At 32.5% G+C, this 26,045-nt stretch overlaps 1 protein-coding gene across 2 annotated transcripts in view; it reads left to right on the top strand.

Moving 5' to 3' along the window:
- The window catches only part of LOC148616380 (uncharacterized), a 75,997-nt gene that overhangs the window by 34,219 nt on the left and 15,733 nt on the right, over positions 1-26,045 (top strand). For both annotated transcript variants that reach the window (XM_088583359.1, XM_088583360.1), the window contains exons 43-63: positions 1,417-1,531; positions 3,342-3,559; positions 3,939-4,053; positions 4,537-4,742; positions 6,313-6,427; positions 7,452-7,603; positions 9,182-9,296; positions 10,079-10,278; positions 12,002-12,116; positions 12,599-12,795; positions 13,014-13,128; positions 13,724-14,010; positions 16,225-16,336; positions 17,345-17,568; positions 18,451-18,565; positions 18,912-19,156; positions 20,324-20,438; positions 21,579-21,754; positions 23,191-23,305; positions 24,873-25,126; positions 25,477-25,597. In XM_088583359.1, the coding sequence (XP_088439485.1) occupies positions 1,417-1,531; positions 3,342-3,559; positions 3,939-4,053; positions 4,537-4,742; positions 6,313-6,427; positions 7,452-7,603; positions 9,182-9,296; positions 10,079-10,278; positions 12,002-12,116; positions 12,599-12,795; positions 13,014-13,128; positions 13,724-14,010; positions 16,225-16,336; positions 17,345-17,568; positions 18,451-18,565; positions 18,912-19,156; positions 20,324-20,438; positions 21,579-21,754; positions 23,191-23,305; positions 24,873-25,126; positions 25,477-25,597 (3,427 nt within the window). The remainder of the gene's footprint in view (positions 1-1,416; positions 1,532-3,341; positions 3,560-3,938; positions 4,054-4,536; positions 4,743-6,312; positions 6,428-7,451; positions 7,604-9,181; positions 9,297-10,078; positions 10,279-12,001; positions 12,117-12,598; positions 12,796-13,013; positions 13,129-13,723; positions 14,011-16,224; positions 16,337-17,344; positions 17,569-18,450; positions 18,566-18,911; positions 19,157-20,323; positions 20,439-21,578; positions 21,755-23,190; positions 23,306-24,872; positions 25,127-25,476; positions 25,598-26,045) is intronic.

The raw sequence follows: 26,045 nt of genomic DNA, 5'->3' as shown, positions 1-26,045 counted from the left end.
TGCTCAAAGAGATAAATATCCCTCTTTTCAGTTTTTTTAAGAGGGATATTTAGCATGATAACCTTTTTCACAGAAATAAAGATAGTTTTGCTAGAAATCCCTTTTGAGCGGAATTCTTCTATTTCAATATGGATTTTACTGTTACAATTCTTTTTTTACTGTATATTTACTTTCGATTTTGCCAATTTTCTCTTTGTTAAAGTTATGTCTGAAATCCATGTACAAAGATAAGACAAAGATATAAAATCTTTGATAATCTCGTTAATCTACCGGGGGGTTTCTGATCAAAATCTGAATAATTAAAACAACAAAGGATCAATTATTGGTTGATTGTTTCTCAGTGTTTATTATGTTACATATACATTGTATTTATATTAATTTAATAAGCCATTTAGAACATACTTTTTTTTTCTGCTAAGAGGGAGATTTGTGTCTTCTGAGTGGGAGGCTTTCTCAAAGAGGGAGATTAACCGAAAAAAGGGAGTCTCCCTTCTAAAGGAGGAGGGTTAGCAAAAAATGCATTTAATAAAATGCTACAAACTAATATAGGAAAATGAAAGCTTCAGTATCAAACCATTAGTTTGACTTACCCTACTGGTGCACCTGGTCCATGCTCCCAGTTTTTAGTGGAGTCCGAGTTGCTCATTCACTTTTGTTACTTTTTATGTATGATTTTAATTACTTTATGTTCTTTGTTGTGTATGTCTGTTTTCCATTTCTGGTCTTTGTCCCTGGATTACATTCTTTTGATTACCGCTATGGCCTTGGTTCCCTTGATTACTCTTTGACTTGTGAGACTCAGAATGTTGACAAATAAACAATAATGACTTCATTGTAGCAAACCAGATCATATAAAATAACCTGGTTTGTTCACTGAGAACCATCCAATCATAAGGCTTTTTACTAATCAAATTCAATTATAAAACTGGGCTGTCTGGTACCGTATAGATGTTTTCTGATCTATTTAATGGTAACAAGAATTCCAAAGAGTTGTGAAATCTTTTTAAGTTCTTTCATGTCAGAACAATATAAGTAGAAAAAAGAGATGGGTCATTGTATTCATTTTGAGATATAAGCATTTGAAATTTTGGCTGGAAAAGGAGTAATTTTTCTAGTTTCTCCTTAGGTTTTGTCTTAGTAAATTTTATCTATTAAAGTCACTCAGAAAATAAAAAAGATTTCAGAAAAATTTCCTTATTATGGTTTGGAGGTGTGTAAAATGAAATTATCAAAAGAAAAGTAGAATGGATAAAACCAGAGGCATCTGAAGATCCAACAAAAATGGCTGAAGACAACCAATGAACATCTTTAAGGAAATGATGATGTGAAACAAACTGAAGTGTCATATATGTAATTGTGTATTAATGATTTGATTAACTATAATAATAATGGTTAGCTTTTTTGTTCATATTACAGAGTATTGTGAATATAAGGGTGTACGATACTCTACTGGCCAAAAATGGAGAGATGGGTGTGATTACAACTGTGTCTGTGTTGATGGAATGTCTGGTGTTTATCAATGCACAGAAAGGTTAGACATTTTCAATAACTTATCAATAACATATCCTCTCTTTATCTAATGCTTCTAAATATCTGTATATCTGTCTCAGAATGTGAACCACTCTATTCATTACATTTCATTTCAAACTATTTATTGAAATAAATCAAAAGGGTATTGGATAACGGATATTGCCTATATAAATCCTATCCCAATGAGAACAAAATGGAATATAAACAAACAACAAAACTATAAATTATTTTCAGATACCTATATGCTCCAGTCCACTCCAAAAGTACTAAGACTTTCAAAACAAAAATAAAACTTACGGTCATATTTCCAGCAGACAGTAGAGCAAGTGCGTTGATTATGAAGTAGACACTATATATATGTTTACAGTATACATATAGGCCTCTGAAAATTAGGAATACTTTGGAAGAGAGCAAATTTCTGTAATTTACCAATTATTAATATCAAGTTACTGTGAAAGGCTTTTTTTTCACAGTGCTGCAAGTTTGAATCCTGCAGAGGGAATGTCCAAAACTTTGGTTTGCAAAGTTGATAGTTCTAACATCCACATCATTTCAAAATTTTCAAGTGATATATCTAGGAATGTCAACGAATGTTCTTTTTGTACTTATATATCAATCTAAATGATATCTAAATACTCTGATTTTTTGGAGAAACACAAGCTGAAGTGATGGTATAGGATATGATATTAAATGCCAGTCTTTATAAACATCAGAGAGGAGGTGATTCTTGCATGTCAAAAAAACCTACAAATTTCACTTTTATTTCTAATCAGTAATGGTTTAAGACCATATAACAGGTCTTAGTTTGTTACTTGGTTATTGCACTTTAATAGCTTGTGTCTGAATTTGGCACTTTGCAAGAGTTATCATTTTAGTGAGATTATGAATATATGGTTTTCTAAAAGCAAAAAAAAAAAAAATACACATCTGTATACAGAGAGAATATAGTTATGTGAAAATATAACATATAAAGATCCCCCCAAATGTTTTTTAATGTGTATTCTAAACAGTAATTGTTTATATGACATAAGTATTTGAATCTGTAAGAATCAAGTATAATTGAACAATTATGAATCAGACTCAGATTTGACAATGTTTGCACATAGTTAATGGTCCATTGAAGTCAGATTGACAGTCTGTTTGACTTGGAAGTGTAAGAGGATGCAGATAGGCCAGTTCAAGTTACCGTTGAGTGACATTGGAAAATGATATTTCCCTTTGATGATGAAATTGCAATTGATGCCTTGAATTACTGACAATTAAGAAGTATATGAATGCCATTTCTTCAATTCAAATATTATTTTAAATAATATTTCATGGATGGACTTGTGAGTTTTTTTCCACCATAATTCACATAAGATTTAATGACATAGCTAGGTAACAATCATCCAGGTTTTACAGCTATAATGTTAGGCAGGCAGTATGCTTTTCATGTGAAGAAAATCATCAGTAATACATGTTGATTCAAATATTACAAGAATTTGTCAAGTACAATGTACTTTTAATTCTTAATTCTCCTTTGGACTGATTCAGATCTTTCAGCATTGTATTACATTGTTTGATTTCTATTGTTTATGACATTCCTAATTGGTTAAGACATAGTTTATGAGTATGCTACGACAGTGCAACATTGTTTATGAGGACGGAACTGGAAATGTGAAATTTTGAATTGGACCATTAAATTTCTTACAAAGTGAAGTGAATTAACAGTAGGGTAATGATACTTGTGTTATGTGCAATCCCAATACTATTTGCTCTAAATTGACATTTCTAAAAATGATAACAGCTCATCAATAATGTGTAATTTACAGATGTGCTAAATTCCCACAATTACCAGCTGGTTGTATTATGGTGACTGATGTCAATGATCCATGCTGTCGTGTACCAAGTTGTCCCAATACACCTGCACCAAACCCAGTTACATATACTCCTACCCCCAAACCAGGAGGGCCAGTTCCAACTGCAGGTCAACACATAACACCAGGACCACAACCAACTACACTTATCCCATTCCTGCCAAACCCATCAGGTAAAAATGTCTGTCCTTACTTTAAGATGCATAAATCTATCGTTATTGGATCAAGATATTGGCTCTACCCAGCCCTTAAACTGTGTCATCACGATTCATGAGGATAACATATAATAAGTTGATTAATAATATATTAATAACCTTGGTAGGGATTCAAAGTGCAATACTTTTTTTCAGTAATGTTTCAAAAGCAGCTAAATCCTTCCAGTTGAGATCCATCATTTTTAGACAGAGAACCCCTGTCAGGATATTACCTATCTTACCTATATAACCATTGGTTAAAACTTTGTGTGTTCTTTACCTTTCTGACAAGGTCAATCTTTGCCAACAATTATGTAATCTAGGGCAAGGTTTAGTTATATATTTATTGTTTTTGTAGAAGTTTGTACTTACAAGGGTAGAACTTACACACAAGGACAAGCATGGTATGATGGCTGTGACATGAAATGTGTCTGTACTAATGGAATGACTGGAGTTTACCAATGCTCTTCAAGGTCAGGAAATCCAACTAAATTTTTAAATAATTGGTTATGCCTTTTCACTGTCTTAATCATGTTAATAGACTCATCTGTACTTCTCATATCAATATTTCATGAAACAAGCTTGTAAACTCCCTGGTGTTTCCCATTCTCCGTTGTTTATGTAATGATCTTGTAGACAACTGAGTTCTTGTAATTCCCCTATGTCTATATTTTATGGAATGGGCTTTTAGAATCATTGATGTTTTCATATATGGGCTTGTAGACTTCTGAGTGTTTTCTGTTGGTCCATTCTTAGTGTACTGGGACCAAAGGTTCTTGGGTGTTTTTTTTTCCTCACTTCCTAATTTACTTTTTGATGTCATGAAAATCAACCAATTGATTTTTTAAGTTTTTAAATTAATTGTTGTTGATGTCATTTTCACATAATTAAGTACTAGTTATTGCTGCCTGTTTCACACTGTTTTTAATTTTTAAATGATGTTAATCCTTTTATAGATGTCCACAGTACGATACCCAGCCAAATTGTATCATGATCCCAGATCCATCTGATCCAGAATGTTGTAAGAAACCGCAATGTCCATCACAGTACACAAACCCACCAGTAATATCTGGAACCAACCCACCTCAACCCCAAGTTTACTTGACATTTGGCCCTGGTAACATGTTTACTGGAGGCACTGTTACACCACCACCACAACCAGGTAAGACTATTTCTATCAACAATCTAAGCTCTTAGCTAGGAGTTAGGACTATCAACTATACCATTAACAGGATCTATGTGTCTATCAACCATTTCACTAACAAATTGGTCTATATTTCTTTCATAGAATCATTTGAGAGTCAATTTACAGGCCTAGTGTTTGTGTTTCTACAAACTAATTAGTTAATTAACAGGTTCTGATCTTCTACCAAACATTGCATTAACTAGGTTGTGTTTCTTCCATCAAATAAGTCAATTCATTTGGTCCCTCCGACAAGTCAATTAATTTGGTCCCTCCGACAAGTCAATTAATTTGGTCCCTCCGACAAGTCAATTAAAAGGGTCAGCATTTTTACAGGAGTTGTGTTTTTACTGTCTAACAAGTCAATAAACAAAGTCTGTGCTTTTACCCTCCAACAAATCAATAGATAGGGTCTGTGCTTTTACGTTCAAACCAGTCAATTAAAAAGGTCTGTATTTTTACTCTCCAACTATTCAATTAACAATGTCTGTATTTTTACTCTCCAACTAGTCGATAGCAGGTCTGTTGCTATGTTATGCATCCAGTGTATGTCAATCAGTCACTGTATAAATGCTCCAAAGGAATGGTGATTAAGATTTCCAAAAACAATTTGATAACTTGAAATGATTTCTGTAATATGTGAAAGTTACATATAAATGTTGAAAAAGGCTAGGTACTTATCTTTTCCAGAGGTATAACTTGCAATGACTTATCACTTTTATATGATGATAAAAGTATAGAAACTGTTCATGATTTTATGTATTTATGAGTCGTGTTTTCTGAAACAAGTAGCTTCTTAAAAGTAAAAATACATAACACAGAAAAATGTCCATCAGAGCTATACATTAAAGAAAGGAAGATTACAAAAAATAACATAGTTAGGGTTAGGAGAGTATGAGCAAGTTAACTTCAATTCCTTTATTTATCTTTTTGCAGTAAGGAAAACATATTTTTATACATTTTCTTGTAAAACCTTGTCTAAAAACTTGAAAAGACATTATGAAAAAGCATTGAAACTGTTAAAACATAAAATAATCAATGAAGCAAATATAAAATAATCAATGAAACAAATATAAAATAATCAATGAAGCAAATATAAAATAATCAATGAAACAAATATAAAGTAATCAATGAAGCATTTGAATATACTGTTAACATTAATTGTTGTGGTTGCAAGTTTCAATGGACTCTTTAAAATGAACATATTTATGGGTTTATCAATTTTTCATGGTTTAAAAAAATGATTAGTGTTATATAGTGTAAAAATGACTTTAGTGTGCACTATTTTTCATGATTTTCTGTCTACTGCAAAAATAGAAAAAATTAGTACACTGCAAAAATAATTAGGTTTACAGTAATGGATCACTTAGGAACATAGCACTGATGGAGTGAACTAAAAACAGTAAAATATTGATTTATCCAGGGATGATAGTCACATATCAATGTAGTTTTGCCTGGTTTATTGATCTATTCAGGGATGATAGCCACATATCAATGTAGTTTTGCCTGGTTTTTATTAGAACTGATTATTATTTACTTCATTTTACAGAGGTGTGTATCTATAATGGAAACTTCTACCAACAAGGCCAGAAATGGCAGGATGGATGTAAATATACATGTCAGTGTGAGGATGCCAAGAGAGGACTTCACAAATGTATTCCAAGGTATGAATGGTGTCATGGCAAGATGGTTGTGTTACTGCGCATGTCAGTATGGTTATACCAAGAGAGGACTGCATAAGTGATACCTTGGTACACAGGAATAATTGCAATATATGTTTTTTGTATGTTTGAAAAAAAAACTTGAAATACATATGTTTTTCATCTATAAAGCACCACCGTGAAAAATAAATTTGTTTGACAAACAAATTAACTTATAAAAAAATATAAATCATATGTGAAATATATATTATCCATAGGCCTTAATGAGTTATAAGAATATGGGTTTCGTATAGCTTTGGCAAAAAACTATTTCCATGTGTTTTTTATAGGTACAAAACTATTTATTCCAATTTTGGTCCTAAGCATATGTATCCATATGTTTTAAAACATATGAAAACATATGTTGCATTTTTTCCTGTGAGACAAACCTCATTGGTGGATTGCTATGTAATTACACATGGATGCAATGAGAAAACTTTACAAGTGTATATGTAAACAGAAATAGTTTCTTTCTTATATTTGGTAATGTTAAAAACTAACCAAGGAGGAGAATGGTAATGTTAAACACTAACCAAGGAGGAGAATGGTAATGTTAAACACTGACCAAGGAGGAGAATGACACTGTTAAACACTAACAAAGGAGGAGAATGGTAATGTTAAACACTAACCAAGGAGGAGAATGACACTGTTAAACACTAACCAAGGAGGAGAATGGTAATGTTAAACACTAACCAAAGAGGAGAATGACACTGTTAAACACTAACCAATGAGGAGAATGACAGTGGTAAACACTATCCTTGGAGGAGAATGGTAATGTTAAACACTATCCAAGGAGGAGAATGGTAATGTTAAACACTATCAAAGGAGGAAAATGACACTGTCAAACATTTTAAAAACATGTTTGGCCATTTTGATTTTTTTAGATGAGTCTGCATGTAGGTGGTCCAAACATGTAGGTTGTCAGTGTTTCTTAATGATTGATATAAAGATTAGATCAGTACTAATTATCGATAATATCATTTTACAGATGTTCAGATATGACCAATATACCACCAACATGTAAGCTGAAGTACAACCCACAAGACCCATGTTGTCCATTGCCAGACTGTGTAACTCCAGTTCCAGGTACCAACCAGACTATCCAGCCACCAACCTACAATCCTCTTGCTCCTCAACCAAGTAAGTATATATCAGAAAATTCCCTTTGATACTTGGCTAGATGTACATTTCCTCTTTATTTTAATAGCATTGTGACTTTTTTGTTTTGATTTTTTTTATCTTAATTGTAGAGTTGCAATTTAATCACCTTATGACATTAATTTTTGAAGTTCACTCATCTTATGATGTGTGTTAAATGATTTTTTCTACATACAAGTAAAGATAATTGATGGTTGTGCTGTTTAAGTTTTGAATTATGGTACATATTGTAAACCTTGAAACTCTGATATGGAAATTTTAACATTTTGGTCAGGAGTTAAGACCTCCATTTAGGATGTTTTTAAATCAACATACTTCATCAAAAGGTTGTGACTATTTAACAATAGCAACATTTAACTTTCTTGATTATTTTTGTGACAATTTTTGGTTGCCTTTGTCGTCATTGAAGTATGGCAGAAATGAATTGCATGTTAAGAGGTTGTATAAAAGTACAGTAATCTTCTTAACTTTAATTGTGTAATGTCAGACATAAACATAGGGTACTGTTTATGTATAGATTTTTGTGGTTGCTTACATTCTTAGATTCTGTCAAATGGACTTATTCATGGGTATCTATTTTCACTGTTTCAGAAAAAATGGTAGGCGTCATATAGTGTTCAAAAAATCATTTCGCTGGTAGTATCTTTTGCAGTTGTCTGTCCATTGGGAAAATAGCAAAAATAAGGTCTATAACTTATTTCACATAATTTTAACATGAATTTCAAATGATTTTCACCTGAACTGAGCTAATAAATTTGTAACAGAGATCATGTGAAATTTGTGTGAATCAAGCCTTCATGTGAAATTCACATGAGTTGTTTGCATGCAATTCATGTTAAGTGAATTTCAAGTGAAAACAATGTTAACTTCATGTGAAGTTCACTTGAATTACATGTGAAGCCTGATTAACATGAATTTCATGTGAAGCCTGATTAACATGAATTTCATGTGAAAAATATCTGCCTGTGTACAGTAGCTGACTCTGATATTCACATATATCATTTATTACAATTTTGTATTATCAAATTGGTGTTTGATCTTCCAAGTAGTAGGACAGGCGACTATGTTAAAAAATGGGAGATTCCACCCTCTTGGCAGGTCCCATGTATGTTTTCACTTTGCTATATTGATTAATGCTATCCAGAGGGTCACACAAAATTAAGAAAATGTATTGTGTGTTGGATTAGCTTCTCACAACAATTTGAGAATATTAGAGAAACAGAGCCTTACTTTTGAAAACCTTGTGGTGATTCTACAGGCATTTACTGTGTGTTTGTGAAGTTATATTACTTTTTAGTTTGATTATGAGAAATTGTTATCAATATCTGTTACCGTGGAACTATTACTTTTGTTGGTCTGGAACTTTCAGAGCTTGCTTAAAGGAGTGTTTACCCATGTTGAAGAACTTTTGTTGCATTCTGCCATGTCTATTCTTTCTTTATCATTGTACAAATGTAATAATCAGCAGCTCACTGTGTAAATCAGATCATAATTGTTATTTGGTTTATCATGCGTTTTTGTCCTCCGATTTGAATTTCATGGTTCTATGATCAATTTCAGAATATTGCATTTACAATGGTATACCATACAGACAAGGACAAACTTTCAATGTTGGATGTGAGAAGAGATGTAGATGTGATGATGCTGATAATGATATAATTAACTGTGATGACAGGTAACTATTTATTCATGGCCATCTTCATTTATGCTTGTCATCTTTAATAAAATTTAGTTTATTCAAATGCCTTTTTAATAAAAGATGGGGATATTTAAAACTTTCATGAAGACAGGAGGCTTTTTATTATATAACAGGGGTTGTGAATGATGGAAGGAGCTTTTTTAAGTTGAACAAAGGGTTGTGACTTTTTAGCTTATACCAGAGGTTGTGACTGCAGACGGGAGGTTTTTATCTCGTACCAGGAGTTGTAACTGAAGGTTGGAGCTTTTTAGCTTGTACCAAGGGTTGTGACTGAGTGTTGTAGCTTTTTAGATTGTACCAGGGGTTTTGAATGAAGGTTTGGGATTTTCATCTTGTACCAGGGGTTGTGACTGAAGGTGTGAGCTTTTTAACTTGTACCAGGGGTTGGACTGAAGGTATGGGCTTTTTAGCTTGGACCAGAGATTGTAATGAAAGGAGGAGCCTTTTAGCTTGTACCAGAGGTTGTGAATGAAGGTATGGGCTATTTAGCTGATGTACCAGTAGTTGTGAATGAAGACAGGAGCTTTTTAACATAAATAAAGGGTTGTGAATGAAGGCATTAGCTGTTTAAATGTTTTTTTTTGTAAATGTGTAACCTTATATGTAATAACTACTTCTATTTTATGTTGCCAGAAAATATTAATAGAAATTAAAAACATCATTTCAGTCTTTTGCAAACATATTTTGGAAATTGAAACGAAATTGATGAGAGATATGTGTATCAGTAGTATGTATTAACACACTATTCTTATTGTCAGATGTCCAACCTACCCACCATTGAAGGCAGGATGTCAGTTGTTGACAGATCCTAACGATCAGTGTTGTCAAGCTCCACTCTGTGTTGACCCTAACCCTAAAAACCCATACCAAGTAATTACTGCACCTAAAGGTGTTATTACTGGAGGCTTACCACCACAAGGACCAAATGGTCAGAATATACCACAGATTAATGCAGGAAGTATGTTTATAATATACCATGATATTTAGTACAAAACAAACAAAAGGAAACATGCAATGAATTCCAATTGGTGCAGATAGTTTGATCAAACTATCAATAGCTTTATCTTTAAAAGGTGTTTTAAACAAAATTTTGACTCTGTTATATAATAAATAAATTATTTCATAAATTAAGGGAGTATTAACTTTATAATACATGTATTAATATATATGATTGTATATTGCCCTCAGCTCCAAGGTTATGCATTATAAATTAAAGTCTTGCAATTACCTTATTATATGGTTACATATCTTTACCTAATGAAATAAAAAAAGAAACTTACACAAAGACTGTAAGTAGGGATGATGGAAGGACTAATGTTACTGAGGAAAATTTCTTGTTTTGAGGGATTTTGAACTGATTTATTCTTCAAAATTACTATTTACAAAAATACAAGCATTAAAAATCATATAGCAGGTTGACTTTTTGTTCAAATGTATCTTAGATATACCATGAAGATAATGTTATAATTATATTAAGTACCAGTCCATATAAAATCCAGACATTGCCAATGGTAAAGTGATTCATGGTGTAGAGCAACCCACAGAACAAACAATGTTTTTTTTCAGTCTCTGTATGCTATATATTTACATAATAAAAATCATTGCCATATTCAGATCTACACTTTTGAGAAAATCATACATTCATCTCACTCTAAAATCAACCAAATGGAAACAAATTATATGAATAGTAACCTTCCTGTCTCTCAGAATTTAGTGGGTTTTCTCTATAGACATCTACTGAAGACAAATGTGTGGCTTGAGTTTAAAGTGGTTCAGCTCTATACATAGAAAGTATTAACGCTGAAACTCCCAGTCCTAATCTAAGTGAAATACTGTGTTACACTAACAATTTGAGTGTTTCACCAGCAAAATCCAAGTTTTAACACAAAGAATTTGTACATTGATTTGAAATATGAATTAAATGAAGCATGACCTAATACATGTATTAAAGTGATGTGCCAATGTTTTGAGATATAAAAGGAAATAAATTAAGTTGAGATAAATACTGTAATCTGATTGGTTCAAATAATTTTGTTTTATCTCAATAGATAAAAAAATATTGACACGCCCTTATTCAGTTAAATTCAGAGCTACTTTTTTCATGTTTTAAGATAAAAATATGTTTTCAAATTAATTTATAAGAATTGGCTATGATAAAATATTTGTCTATTGAAAAAATAACATAAATTTTCCACGAGCATATATTGTTTATTGCACTTCGCACTATAAACAATATGCACGTGGAAATTTTCTGTTATTTTTCAATAGACAAAATTTTTATTGTAGCCAATTCTTAAATGAACTAATGAATACATTGAATACATTAAAAAATATATAGGAACCGTCTCATATCCTACTGCACTGCCTAACATATTTTGATGAAATTTTATTAGAAGGTTATGCATCATGTGTAGAAATGCATGGAGGAATATAACTGTTGTTGGATCACTATAAAGGGAGATAATTTAATTTTAAGAATGTGTATGTTCGTAGATGGTAGAAAGTATGATCTTTATAATTTCAATCAGTTTCAACCAAGAAATGTTCTGGTAAATACTGAATGTCACCAATTTTCACATATTAGCGTGATTGGTTATTATAGATTCCTATGAGTACTGTTATGTGTAATTTAATATTTGATATGAATGAAAAAATGAAAGATGACTTTGATTTTGTTTCAGAGGCCTGTGTTTACAATGGACAAATCTACAGACAAGGACAGAAATGGAAGGATGGATGTTTGTTTGAATGTGAATGTTTTGATGAACAAACAGGACGATACAGATGTACAGAAGTGTAAGATGTTTTCTGTCTTATTGGATACAAACCAAACTTATAAACACATACCTATTAACTCTCCCATATTTAAGGGAGACTCCACATTTAAGCTCTGTCTCCCACAAAGAATGTGTCTCCTGCATTGAAGGTGAAAAACTGCAACTTTGAAAGTTTTTTACCCACACATTTATATAGCTGCCATTGAAAGTACCCCACCAAAAGTCTTATTGGAAGATTAGCAAGTGCACATTCATCTAATATATATATATATATTTCATACTTTTAACATAAAAAAGTTTATTACACAAAATCATCCACATCAGATAGTTAACTGTCTCCCATATACCCATTCAAAGTGATTAAAATGTTTGTAAACCATGCTCAATTTTCTTTCTTTATTGTTTAATATAGGTCAAGAGCATGTTAACAATTTATTTCTCTGTACTATACTCTTTTTATAATATCAATACAAAAGCATTTTATATTGTATTAATTTTCAGCTGTGAGAGACATCCACAAATACCATCATTCTGTACACTTGTCCAAGATCCTAAGAATGCTTGCTGCCAGACTGTTTTCTGTCCTATCAAACCAACACCTGGTCCAAATGTTACACCTCTACCATACACTGGAGTTCCTACTCCAGCACCAACAGGACCTGTAACACCAGGACCTTATGTCACACCTGCACCACTACGTATGTATCCCTAAACTCTGCAATGCCTTTCACCATTGTAGTTAGATTTGATGATGAATGTATGATGCTTTTCAGGCCATTACAAGACCAACTGAAAGTACTAAATAAAGAATATATATTCTACATGTAAGATGGAATAAAAATCTTATTATTTAAAAGTCTGATAATGTACTATATTTGTATAAACTGATTATTTGTAATTTATTGTGATATTACAGCTGTGTGTATGTACAATGGAGTTGCTTACAGACAGGGTCAGCAATGGTATGATGGATGTGACCAGGTCTGTCGATGTGAAAATGCTATGTCTGGATTCTATAGGTGTCAACAGAGGTTTGTACTCATTTCTTTCCCATAATTTTTCAGGTAACAATAATAAGGTTGTTACAATGAGTTATTCTAACAGGGATAACAATATCAGGGCTGAGTGGTGAAGTGTTAAAGTTTCTCTACACTAAGTGAAAAATCAGGTTACTACACTCAGGAATTACAATATTCAAGTTGCTATAATTTATTGATCGCAATATTCAGGTTGCTGCACTCAGTGGTCCCAGTATTTAGGTTTGCTACGCTCAATGGACACCATATTTAGGTTTGCTACACTCGGTGATCACAATATTTAGGTTGGTACACTTGGTGGTTACAATTAGCAAGTTGCTACACTAAATGATTACAATATTCAGGTTGCCTTACTCAGTTGTATTTAAGATGTATTTACTTTTCGCTGTATAAATGTAGACATGTTTCTTTTGAATGTCTGAGTGACAATATCATCTGTAATATTTATTGGAATACATATCATTGTTATTTATGAAAAGAGTTGATGTTTAATGAATAAAGAAATAGATCAGAAGGTATTGAAATTGCCCATGAAGATTATATAACATTTATGAGTTACTAATAATGAACCCACATATACTTATTTTAGATGTGCACGTTATGACAGTCTACCTGCTGGATGTACATTGGTAGCTGATCCTAAAGACCCACAGTGTTGTAAAGTACCACAGTGTGATCTCATTCCACCAAATGCTACACCTACCCCTGGTATCTTTACTCCACCAGTACCAGTTTTTGGATCTTTCACTGGCAGTGCTCCAAACCCAACACCCATGCCTACACCTCAGCCAACCATGAAATTACCTAATGGACAAATAGTTGTTGTAACTCCTGGTCCAAACCAGTCTACAATGGCACCACCTACACCAAAGCCAGGTGAGTAAACTCCTGCTCCTAACTAGGTTAAAAGCCAGGTGAGTAAACTCCTGCTCCTAACTAGGTTATCTTGTCACCATTTACAGGAAAACCAGGTTAGTAAACTCCTTGACCAAACTTGGCAGGCTAACACATACAACAAAGCCACTCCTGCTCCTAATTAGGGTATTATGTTACCATGTACACCAAACCAGGTCAGTAAGCTCCTAAACCAAACTGTGATAATATGTCAATGCCTACACCAAAGCCAGGTTAGTAAACTACTGGTTTTAAATATGCTATCATGCCACCATCTACACCAAAACCAAGCTTGTAAACTCCTGGATTAAACTGTGATATCATGCCAACACTTACACTAAATACAGGTAAGAAAACTTCTGGTTCTAACTGGGCTATCCTGTCACCACCTACACAACAGCCAGGTTAGTAAACTACTTGTTTTACGTCGGCTATCATCCCACCAACTACACCAAAGCCATGTTTGTAAACTGCTGGTCCTAAATTGGCTATTATGTCACCATCTACATCAAAACCATGTAAGTAAACTCATGATCCTACCTGGGCGATCATCTCAACACCTTCACCAAATCTAGGTTAGTAAACTAATGTTCCTAAGTTGGCTATCATGCCACCACCTATACCAAGGCCAGATTTGTGAATGCCTTGTCCTTATTGGGCAATTATGCCACCACCTACACAAAAGCCAGGTTTGTACACTCCTAGACCAACTGGTCTGTTTTGGCACCATATATATACCAAAGCTAAGCAAAACAACTCCTGGTCCAAACCATGTTACCAGGTTATTTATTGATCCCAACTGGGCAACAGTAGTACCTGCATTAATCTACAAGAAAACCAGTCAAATAAATTCCTCTATTGACCATATAACTTAGGTATGAAGCAGACTGCTATCATGGAGAAGTTGTATTTAGGAAATGTTATTAAGTACCAGTTCACCTAAAATTCAGACAGTAAGATTTAGATGATTCATTGTGTAGAAAAACCCATGAAACAAGCAATGATTTTTTTTTCAGTTTTACGTATGCTATGTTTACGCCTAATGTTAATCCTTTCTGTATCCAGATTTGTACTTTTAAGAAAATCATGCATTCATTTCCCACTATATTCAACCAAATCAAACAAAATTAAGAACGATAACTCTTCCTAAGTGCCATTTTCATGTACATATAGAATTTGTTTCTCAAAAGCATAACAACCGAATGGAAAACTAAGACTGATTATTTGATCATGTGTAACCGGTGTAACTGTTTCAGGAAATAAAATGAATTAGGTGGGTTTTTGTCATGCATGAATTACCTCCTGTCTGATTTTTATAGAGACTGCTACTTAATTGAGACTATATAAGCTTGTGACTCTTTGAGAGGGACTTATAGTAAATCTAATATTCATTCAGGTGTATTGAAAGTAGTTTACATTTTTTTCAGTATAAATTTGTGTACTACATGTATTTTATTAGAAATTAAATGATGTTTTCTTCAACCAGCTAGATTAAGGAACTCAGAAGCAATGTCCTTGTCATTGATACATACATTCATTATTTATGTTATATTTCACCTCAATGAAGATTTTTTTTTCCTGATCATTATTACATTTAAAAAAAATATTATTTTCCTAATTGTGTCTCTGCCTGCTTTATATAGTTTTGTTTTAATGGTTCACATGACATGTTTTAAATTTATTAAACTTGATACATTAGTCAGTAAACTTGGGGAAATCCCATTTCAACATTTCTGACGCATTCCACGATGACATCACAATTGGTTAGAATGAAAAAGAATGTCAAAAATAGATAATTTGTTCACTCTTCTGTCTAAAACAACCAATTCTGTTGTGTTTTTGTTGAGGCCTTACATCACTGTAAAAAGTGTACATGCACTTGCCTACTCCCTTTGTACTGTTTAATTACTACTTAAGTTCTTTAATTCTTGGATACTAAATTGTGTGCATTAGGTAAGAAACACAAGTTTGTAGATTCTTAAATTTGTTGTTTTGAGGTTTTCACTATACACATCAATGGGAATTTCCTTTTCACTGGGTACCAAATTGTGGTTTGGCATACCCCAAAAAAAACATGAAAACTGGTACCCCACAAATAATAGTACTTTCACAGTAATAGAGGATTGTAGTATGAATTATGTCATAATTTTTTCAACTCAGTCATAAATAATCTGTTGATGTTATTTAACATTGCAGGTTGTTTGTACATGGGAAGGTCATTCACTCAAGGTCAAATGTGGGAAGATGGATGCCAGTACAGATGCGAATGTGTCAATGAAATGATTGGTCAATATAAGTGCACAGAAAGGTCAGATTGTATTACCATATTTAATGATTAATTTCCTTTCATAACCCATGCTAAAAATGGTTAGATTGTGGTAAGCTATAAGAGTAACTTTCAGACTCCATTGCAGCATTACATGCAGGATGTCTGTACTTGTCTAGTAAGCCATACTTATAACTTATCTCAAAAAAGACATGGAAACACGAAAGTCATAAAAGTTTCAAGAAACAATTTTGTATGCTGTTGTTTTGCCATGCTATCACATAGAATACCCATGAGTATAGTAACCCTATGTCGTCACCAAATATAGTTAGTTTTTTGTTTAAAGTGATATTGACTGAGAATGCTCTGTTGAGGCTATGATGATGGAGTCAAAGAAAAAACATTCATAGCTTTTAAAATAAAATAAAAAAACAGTAAATTTAATGTCTGTAAATAGAAAAACTTTTGAAAGTTAATGTTAAGTAGCAGTCTTTGTAAGAATCATGCAAATTCTGTAAAATGTGATACATCCCAAAAAAAGGCTACACATTTTTAATTTTGTTATTATGTTGCTTTATGTCTATATAATGAAATGTATAATTATTCATTCCAATTTGTCTGCTCTTATGAGATAAATCACATTGAAAATCCAATAATTTCTTTTGTATTTTGTGTCATTTTCAGAGTTATCTCCCTTAATTTTGAGATTCTGCAGTACATTTTATATATTTGTTTATCATCTAAGAACAAGAGCTATATAAAAAAAAACAGATGACAATTTCTGTTGACTATAACATTTTAATCACAGTACCAAAAATGTCCAAGAACTATCAGAACTTTGTAGAAAGGAAGCAATTTCAAACAATAAAGTAGAAATTCAAGAAGGAAAACATTTGGAACTGAACTTAAGTTCTCAAACTCCCAATACCTCACATACACAATTCAATGGTCCATTCGAATTGGACAGAGGTTTTTACTGTATATAAGTATTGGTTTGCTGTAGATACTTGTGTAATTGTGTTTAGGTGATCAATATTATTCTTATTCCAGATGTCAAACATACCCCAACCTTCCTCCATTCTGTACACTGGTTGAAAATCCTAAAGATAAATGTTGCCCAGTACCCTACTGTGACAAACAGCATCCAACCCCATCTTTACCACCAACATACATACCATATGTACCAACAACCAGGAACCCCAGTATAGTGGTGAACCCACCAACCAACAATACCATCACAGGCAATGGAACTCCATCTCCATTTGGAATGTCAGGTATAGACAGATATTGTCAAATGACAATAGAAATCACTTTGTCATTACATAATAATCATATTATTACTGAAAGTTTTTATAAATTCACTGTTAATCATATATGATTTGTTTTACATATAGACTTAAGTAATTTTGTGAATTATGGTGTGCATTGCATACAGTTCTAATATGAGGTCTTCATGTCATCAAACAGTATATGTCAGTACAACCCCACCTTTAGCACCTGTGCTTTGTCTCCTTTTTTTCGCTGTCGCTTCGAGACAAAACACTCATTTCAAAACGTTTATGCGATAATTTAACAGCTGAGAGGTTATCTAATTGAAATCAATTATACAAATACAAACATTTAACACATATGATGACATAAATATACAAATTTAATCCAACTTTCCTACGGGGGATTTAAATGGAACAGCCATTGTTTGGCTATGCCTAGGAAAATTTTTGTCACAAAAGTTACTTGCTGTTGCTCGGTATTAAATAATCAAATATAAATGCCTTACCTATGTTAAAATGAGTACAAATCTACTCCCTCCACAAATTATTTCTTAAAATACTCTTTTTGATAAAATTCCACTCATCAATAAGTGAATTTAACACCTTTACATTTATGTGTAATTAAGTGTGTCTTAACTATACACTGCAGTTTATATTTCAAGCTTTTAACTTTACCAGGGAGTGTATTATACACTGCAGCTAATGTATGTATTTCGGGCTACAGTAACTGTGTGTACCAAGGTGTGTATTATACACTACCATGTATGTATTTCAGGCTACAGTAACTGTGTGTACCAAGATATGTATTACACACTGCCATGTATGTATTTCAGGCTAATGTGTGTACCAATGTGTATATTCAACTACCATGTATATATATTTTAGGCTACTGTGTGTACCAAGGTGTGTATTATACTCAAGGACAGACTTGGGATGATGGATGTGACAAGAGGTGTCGATGTGATGATGTATCAACTGGTTTATACAGTTGTACACAGAGGTATGCACAGATTGAAGTTTTTTTTATATTCTCTTAATTCAGACATTCTTTTCTTGTAATATGTCATACATTTCTGATGTGCAGTACAAACTGTCTAAACTAAACCCTTTCCTGTTTTTAAAATTGATTTTCAAAATGTTTGATTTAGACAGATTTTTGGATTATTCAGGGTTTGGTTTAGACAGGTTTTTGGATTATTCAGGGTTTGTTGTAGACAGGTTTTTGGATTATTCAGGGTTCGGTTTAGATAGATTTTAATGTTTCTCACAATTTATATGTTTACAATGTTTGGGGTATTCAACTTTCACTCATTATGAAACATATAATAATTCTATTGTTGTTATAGATGTCCAGTCTTTAACAATATTCCCAACTCATGTACCCTTGTGACAGACCGTAATGATCCTTGCTGTACAGTTCCACAATGCAACTTTTTCCCAAGCACAGCTGTTTACACAGGAAAGGGCCAACCCCCAACAACTCCTAGACCACAAATCATTGTACCAACTCCTCTCAAAGGAGCTGTCACTGGACAAGGAACAATAAGTCCTCTTAATCCTAACTACAACCAGATTTCTGGAAGTGGCAAGGGTAAGCTTTAATAATGTATATATGTATAGAATTAGACTTGGCGCAATAAGGCCAAATAATAGTAGATTATCATCAACTCCCACCCCTAAAATATTGACAAAAATAAACAAAATTGGGATGGGAATTTCAAAATCAGATTTTTTTTTTGCATCAGTTTCTAATACTTAGATACTACAACACACAAATTTGTTTTCACTGATGAATAAAATGATGTTTCTTCTTTAAAACTGATGTTTCTATGGATTTAAAACATATCTATACTTTACATAGCTGAAATTAGGCTTGCAAATAGCTCGTAAGAAATACAAAAAATTAAAATCCTTGAACCCTCCTAATGTTTGTAAAGGTTGGATATGAATCTACCCTTTAAGTTTACAAAGGGTACAAAATATTATTTTGTACTCATGAAACTTTTAGGAAGTAGGATGTTGATGGTGGAATGCATGCATGTTTCTTATTTCAGCACGTGTTTATGGAGGAAATTGATGATGAGTTATATGTTTCTTTTTTTAGCACTATTTTATTTTACAATGTCTTAAACATATTTTATATTTATTTTGATAAACTGCATCATTGCGTTACATTCAAAACAATTATGTAAGTAATTTGGAATGAATATATTTAACAATTAGATACCGACAACACTTGAATAATTTTCTGATAATAAGGTAACACCATCATGTTTGCTTTGTAAAGCTTTATATTAACTTTGAGGATCATATTTGTTGATTCTATTTAAGTTATAGTGTCTGTGTTGCAATTGTAGTTCACTCTTAAAGTTTGCAAGTGTCTTGAGTAAACATGCATAAAATTTTGAACATTGAGTAATTCTTTGTCTAAGAATCAGGCAATGTATAAAAGGTGTAGCTAATGAACATCGGAGTGTTGTGTACAGTTTGCCTTTTTAAGATATTGATAGGTTAACTTTAGTTGAACTCCATTAGGTAAAAATGGCAGGAGAATATTCTTGCACATTTTCCCAATATAAACAGTCAAGAAATATCTATGTCACAGATGCTGTAGAATAAATTTAAATAGCTTTATGTTTGTTAACCAGATGTATTGAATAAATCTGAGGCAAAAAAAGATCAAATTAAGAAAAATGATGTGCCACCCATTGCCTGATTCTTACACAGAATGATACTTAAATTATTTTAATTTTGTTAGGAGTTTGTGTGTACAAGGGAAGATCATATACTCAAGGTCAGAAATGGGATGATGGTTGTGACTACAGATGTGAATGTATTGATGCCATTAGAGGCCGTTACAAGTGTGATTACAGGTAGGTGCTTCTAAATTAGGTGAGCTCATAGGTACACATACATGTACATAGTTACATACTAGATACATTTAAATTTGACTCACAAAAGTGAAAAGAGGACAAAGATTTAGAAAGGAATGTCCATGCCTGAAAATTTGTTTACTATAAATATTATACTCTTACTAAGTATGATTATATACTGTAATTATTTTTGTTCTATTGGACTTTTCAAAAAGATTGAAAATGACATTTTGTACACAGGAATGCAATTTACAGATTTATCCAAGTCAGACTTTATAGACATAAAAACAAAAATATACTTAATGTTAAAGTGAAATAATGTACTCTTCTTTTTTATCATAGAGATTTGTGCATACATATTTAAATTTAATTTGCATATATTGCTAATATTATTTTGGGAATACAAAATCTAAAGAAAAATAAAAACTTTAATTTTGTATTGAGTTGCTTTCTCATGATAATGAAAAGAATAATAAACCATATCTAACAATATTCTGATCTTATTCCTATTACACTGTATTATACAAAACCTTATCACAAATAGTGCACAAAGTCCACTGCTAAATGTGGTGATGGCCTTGGAAGCAATGAGAGCCTCAATCTGACAGGAAGTTAATTCAGAAACTTTGTTTTTTATTCTGATATGCCAAAAGAGTAACCCTTTCTCATTTAAAGTTGGAAGTACACATGCTAAGCAGTATCGCTCTCTCACTTATTAACAACAAGTAGTATTAAGGAGCATCAACATGTCTAGTGATAAGGGGGGGAAATAATGACAAGAAGATTTTGAGATTTATTTATATATTCAACTTTGTTTTTGTAGAGGTTACACTTGCCTCATATTATGAACATCTCACCTCACTAGTCTATTCACTCTTACATGCAACCAACAAGAAATAGCATTGTTTTCTAAAGGCTGAATAATGCAACGGGTCTTTCCCGACTTTAGTTAGTATTCTGTCTGAAGACCCATACTTAATTGTGTTGTGACTGAATTCTGATCTTTGTCTTTTATTATGTTATCAGGGAAGAATCTAATAGAGTTGTATTATGGTAGGAATTGTTTTCAAGTACTGAATTGGAAATTTTACAAAGACTTATTCTTACTTTCAACATACATTAGTGAATGTGTTATTACAGATGTCCACAGTATTACAACTTACCAGCTTACTGTCATTATGAACCAGATCCTACTGATGCATGCTGTCGCAAACCAAAATGTGATCCAAGTCAAACAGTTACACCTCCACCAACTATTGGCATCTACAATCCAGGACCAACATACCAGACCCGCCCACCTGGCACAAAACCTCCAGGTAAGATATTTTAATGGGGGTCCTGCCCACCTGGCACAAAACCTCCAGGTAAGATATTTTGATGGGGGTCCTGCCCACCTGGCACAAAACCTCCAGGTGAGATATTTTTAAGGGGGTCTTGGGCACCTGACCCAAAACTTCCAAGGTGAGAAACCTTATGAAATAAACAAATTCCCATCTACCTGGCACTAAACCATCATGACAACTTAGGATGAGATTTTAAGGTCAAATATTTTAAAGGGGATACTGCTCACCTAGAATAAAACTTTAGATATCTTAACAGGGTCCTGCACGCTTGGCATTAGACCTCTATCAACATTTTTTCAAGGGCAATTTTAGAAAGTTTATATGGGGGAATGATTAACCCTCTGCAAACAAAATTTGTAAGAATCACACTGTCTGTTCATATACCTTGTAAGTGGGTGATGGACATCATATAAAGTAAGTGTTCCCTCTTTTCACAACCGGGACACAGGACATAATTTAGCCATTGAGCAAGAGTAATCTTCTTTGTGGGTAGGTACTTTAACATAGGGTCAATGGGGGATTTACATTAAATTGTGTTATCTTCAAAGCGTCTTTCTATATCAGAGGAGAAAAAAAATTGGCATGAAGGATATGTATCAAATTCAGCTAAAAGTCAACCTTTGGTGTAAAAATTTGGTCAGGACTAATTTAGAAAAAATAAAAACTTGATTTTTAATATTGTGGCTATATGGAGATACCTACACAAATGATTTACAAAGGGAGATTACTCTGTGATTTGCAAATTCAGAATTGACTTTTGTTGCATGAAAGGGGAGAAAATCCAACTTAATGGTCTAATTTTCTAAGACCTTATAAAAGCAACTGTTCATAGATTGCTCCAAGGATTTAAATGAAATTATGTTGGTTGATTTATATATCATATGTAGGTATGTGTTTAATAGAATTTAGTTAATAAAAGAGAAATAACCAACTTACAGGTTTCAGTGACATTTTAAAATTTAAAAATCTCTTGAATTGCTCAATGAATAATATGAAATCTGGTAGGAATTTAAGGTTTCATATGTAAATATGCACAACGAAATATTATTATTAATTGATAACTTCAGTGGTGAGTATTCAGATATAGTGTGAACATGATTTAATTCAATTCAAAGGTGAATTATTTGTGAGAATGATCTTAGTATTTCTAGTTTTATCTAGTGGTGTCTTGATGAGTAGAACATTTTATCTTATTTTTTAGTTCTACTGATTTATCTGCTGTTTTTTAAAGGTGTTATAATTTATTGTTTATTACTGTCATCCAGTAATTTAGTTACTTTTTTCTCAAGAGGAAACAGTCTGCATTTAGCAGTAAATTCAATGTAAATAAGTTCCTTCCTGCAAACATATTTTGCCAAAAGACAAATCTTAACTATGATGGTCAGTAAATTTCTTTATATTATAAACAGATATGTGTGTGTATAAGAACCAAGTACATATGCAAGGATCTACATGGGAAGACGGCTGTGACTTAAAATGTACTTGTGAGGATGCTAAAATGAATGTCTACCAATGCAAGGCAAAGTAAGAAAATATCAGTTCAAAAATATGAAAAAAAAGGCAATCAGTATAATTATTGAAAGGTTTATTTCAAGTCTTTATAACATTTGCCAATTTTTCTGCAATGTAATGATTTGAATGATGATTAAAACTTTTTCTCCTGGGTCATAATACATGTACTACAAGATACTCAATTGTCAATCTTCATTTCAAAGATAATTTATGCCTCTGCCTTTAGGCTTAGGAGGCATTATTTTATACTGCTATCTGTACATGAGTGTGTCTTTTTTACAAATCTTGAATAAATCTTGGTGGACAGATAAGTGTGAAAAAATAGTATGCATGGAATTGTTTTTTGACACTCACACATTTGAAAATTTATACCTGCAAATATGTTCACTTGACAAAATTCTCTAAAAAAGCAACCCCAAAAATTAGTATGTTTACAGTAATTGCAATTTTATAGTAGCTTCTACCTGACTTTTTTTAAGTGGATTAGCATTTTTAGCTTGGACACATTTCAGTATTCTGTTTGTTATAATGCTCAGGTTGTTTTTCAGATTTTCATTCATTTCCATGGTCCAAATCTTGGCAGTATATAATGGCAAAAATAAAATTTTTACTTCAGCTTGATGGCTTTTTGGCTTAATCATGTATCAACTTCTTGTGTGCTCTTATAATTTTGTTTTTGGCCTAGTATCACATTCAGTTCTATAAAATGTCCTTTTAAATTTTAGGGCTTTTAAGGACATAGGATCCCTTTCATATTAGCTTTAGTTGTTAGCTAACCTGGTCCATGTGAACATCAGTTAACCACTAAAGAGTTATGCATCTTCAATTGTCTATATTCTGTTTTCTTTTATTATCATTTTGTTAAAGATCAACTTTTAACAATATGTTGGGTAGACTTTAATGAAACTTGGAAGGAATGATATTTCAGTGGTCTAATACAAATGATCAACTTTTAGTTCTGCTTGATTGAACATGATAACTACCAGAGGCCATTTCATGTACTGTATAATGAACAATGTGCAATATTTTATCTAAGTTTGGTATTGACATTGACTTCAGTCCACTCCTGAACTTATGGAGAAACATATTCTGCTGGTGTTTGGTCAGTAGTAATCGATAAAAGGGAGGACTTCTACACTGAATTAACATTTGAACTGTATGGCTTTTGTAAGATTCTGATAGGTCCTTTTCTAAGGTCAACTCCTCTTAAACTAGAGGGGCTTTAATTTTTGAACTTCATGGGGTCAATGATCTGAATTCCATCAACAAAAACCACTTTTCAATTAATTCAGACAGCCACTACAAACGTCCATTGTAACACTTTATAGATACTTATTCTGGTTTACATCTCTGCTAATACTGAACCCATGATGACTAAACTTGGTGATTAAGTGGTTTGTTCTGGTCTTACTTGTAATTAAAATAACTTGTGTATTTTGCAGCACCTTGATGAGCAATTGAGGTATCTTAGAACCTCTTGTATTTTAACCTACTTTCATATCTGGGGTTCATCGCAGGTATTACATATGAGTATAATATGACTGATGTTATATTCTATACTACTGTATTTTGATTACAGATGCCGACTATTTGGGTCCCTGCCTTCACAATGTACTCTTGTCCAAGATCCAAACGATAGATGTTGTTATATACCTCGATGTGTAGCCACAGGAACAAACATTCCACTTAATCCATACTTTAATACTTTCAATGGATCATCAAATGTTACACCAAAACCAGGAAAACTTAACATTGTGCCAGTAGGACAATACCAACTGATCTTTGGTAATAATTGGCAGAAACCTGGAACAAGTACATTCAATGGAAATGGAGGTAAAGCAAAAGTATTTTATTTGAGATAAAATGAGATTGAAGTTGTGGGACAGATTCTTGTGAGCAATTTATAAAATTCAAGACTCATCAACAAAATATTGTCTTTAAGCATGTGAAAAGTACTAAGAATTAGGTAAAGATACTTTGCAGACAATTTTATACCACAAGAGGAAGTAGCTATTGTTTTAGAACTAATTAAGAACAGAAATAATGTCAATTTTACTGATTTTATTTTCTTTTCTTTGAACATGTTTTCAGAAAGTGATAGATTTATGTATTGTGTAAAGTATGTGAGTACAATTATGTTGATTATCCACATCTTAATCAAAACGTTAATGTTTTTTTTAAAGGTTTTGGAGCATGTGTTTACAAGAGTGTTGTGTACAAGCAGGGACAGTCTTGGGATGATGGATGTCAGTACGTCTGTACATGTAAAGATGCCCAATCTGGACAGTATGAATGTATTTCTAAGTAAGTTATTAATGTAGCATCTTTTTTATGAACCAATCAAATTACAGTATACATATTATCTCATTATTTGTCCATTAAGGAAAATTAGCTACATTTTTAATGATACTTTTTGATTATTGGAGAAAAGTGCATTGGGACTACTATGAAAGCACTATTGTTCTTTGGGTTCCAATTTTTTGTGGTTTCTGTGGTTGGGCTAATCTCAAATTTAAGATATTTATGAGCCATTGTTTAATGGGTTTTGACCTTCGACACTGTTGACATGTGACATGTGTTTGTCACTTACCTACTTCAAAGGGGTGTTCACCACCTTTTTCAAGTTAAATTGCCCAAAATAACTATGCATACCTCAAAGATTGGCATGTTTTCCAAAAAAAAACATATTAGTGTAAGTTTTTTTTTCATTTTTATTTATGTAAATCAGTTGCAAAATGTCATTTGTGAAAGA

This window comes from Perna viridis, chromosome 5 (genome assembly GCF_037379345.1).
Source record: "Perna viridis isolate PV_CMFRI_1.1 ecotype Kerala chromosome 5, ASM3737934v1, whole genome shotgun sequence".
Classification (NCBI taxonomy): Eukaryota; Metazoa; Mollusca; class Bivalvia; order Mytilida; family Mytilidae; genus Perna; species Perna viridis.
The sequence above is the reverse complement of the archived record's forward strand: the minus strand, read 5'-3'. Positions and strand labels throughout refer to the sequence as shown.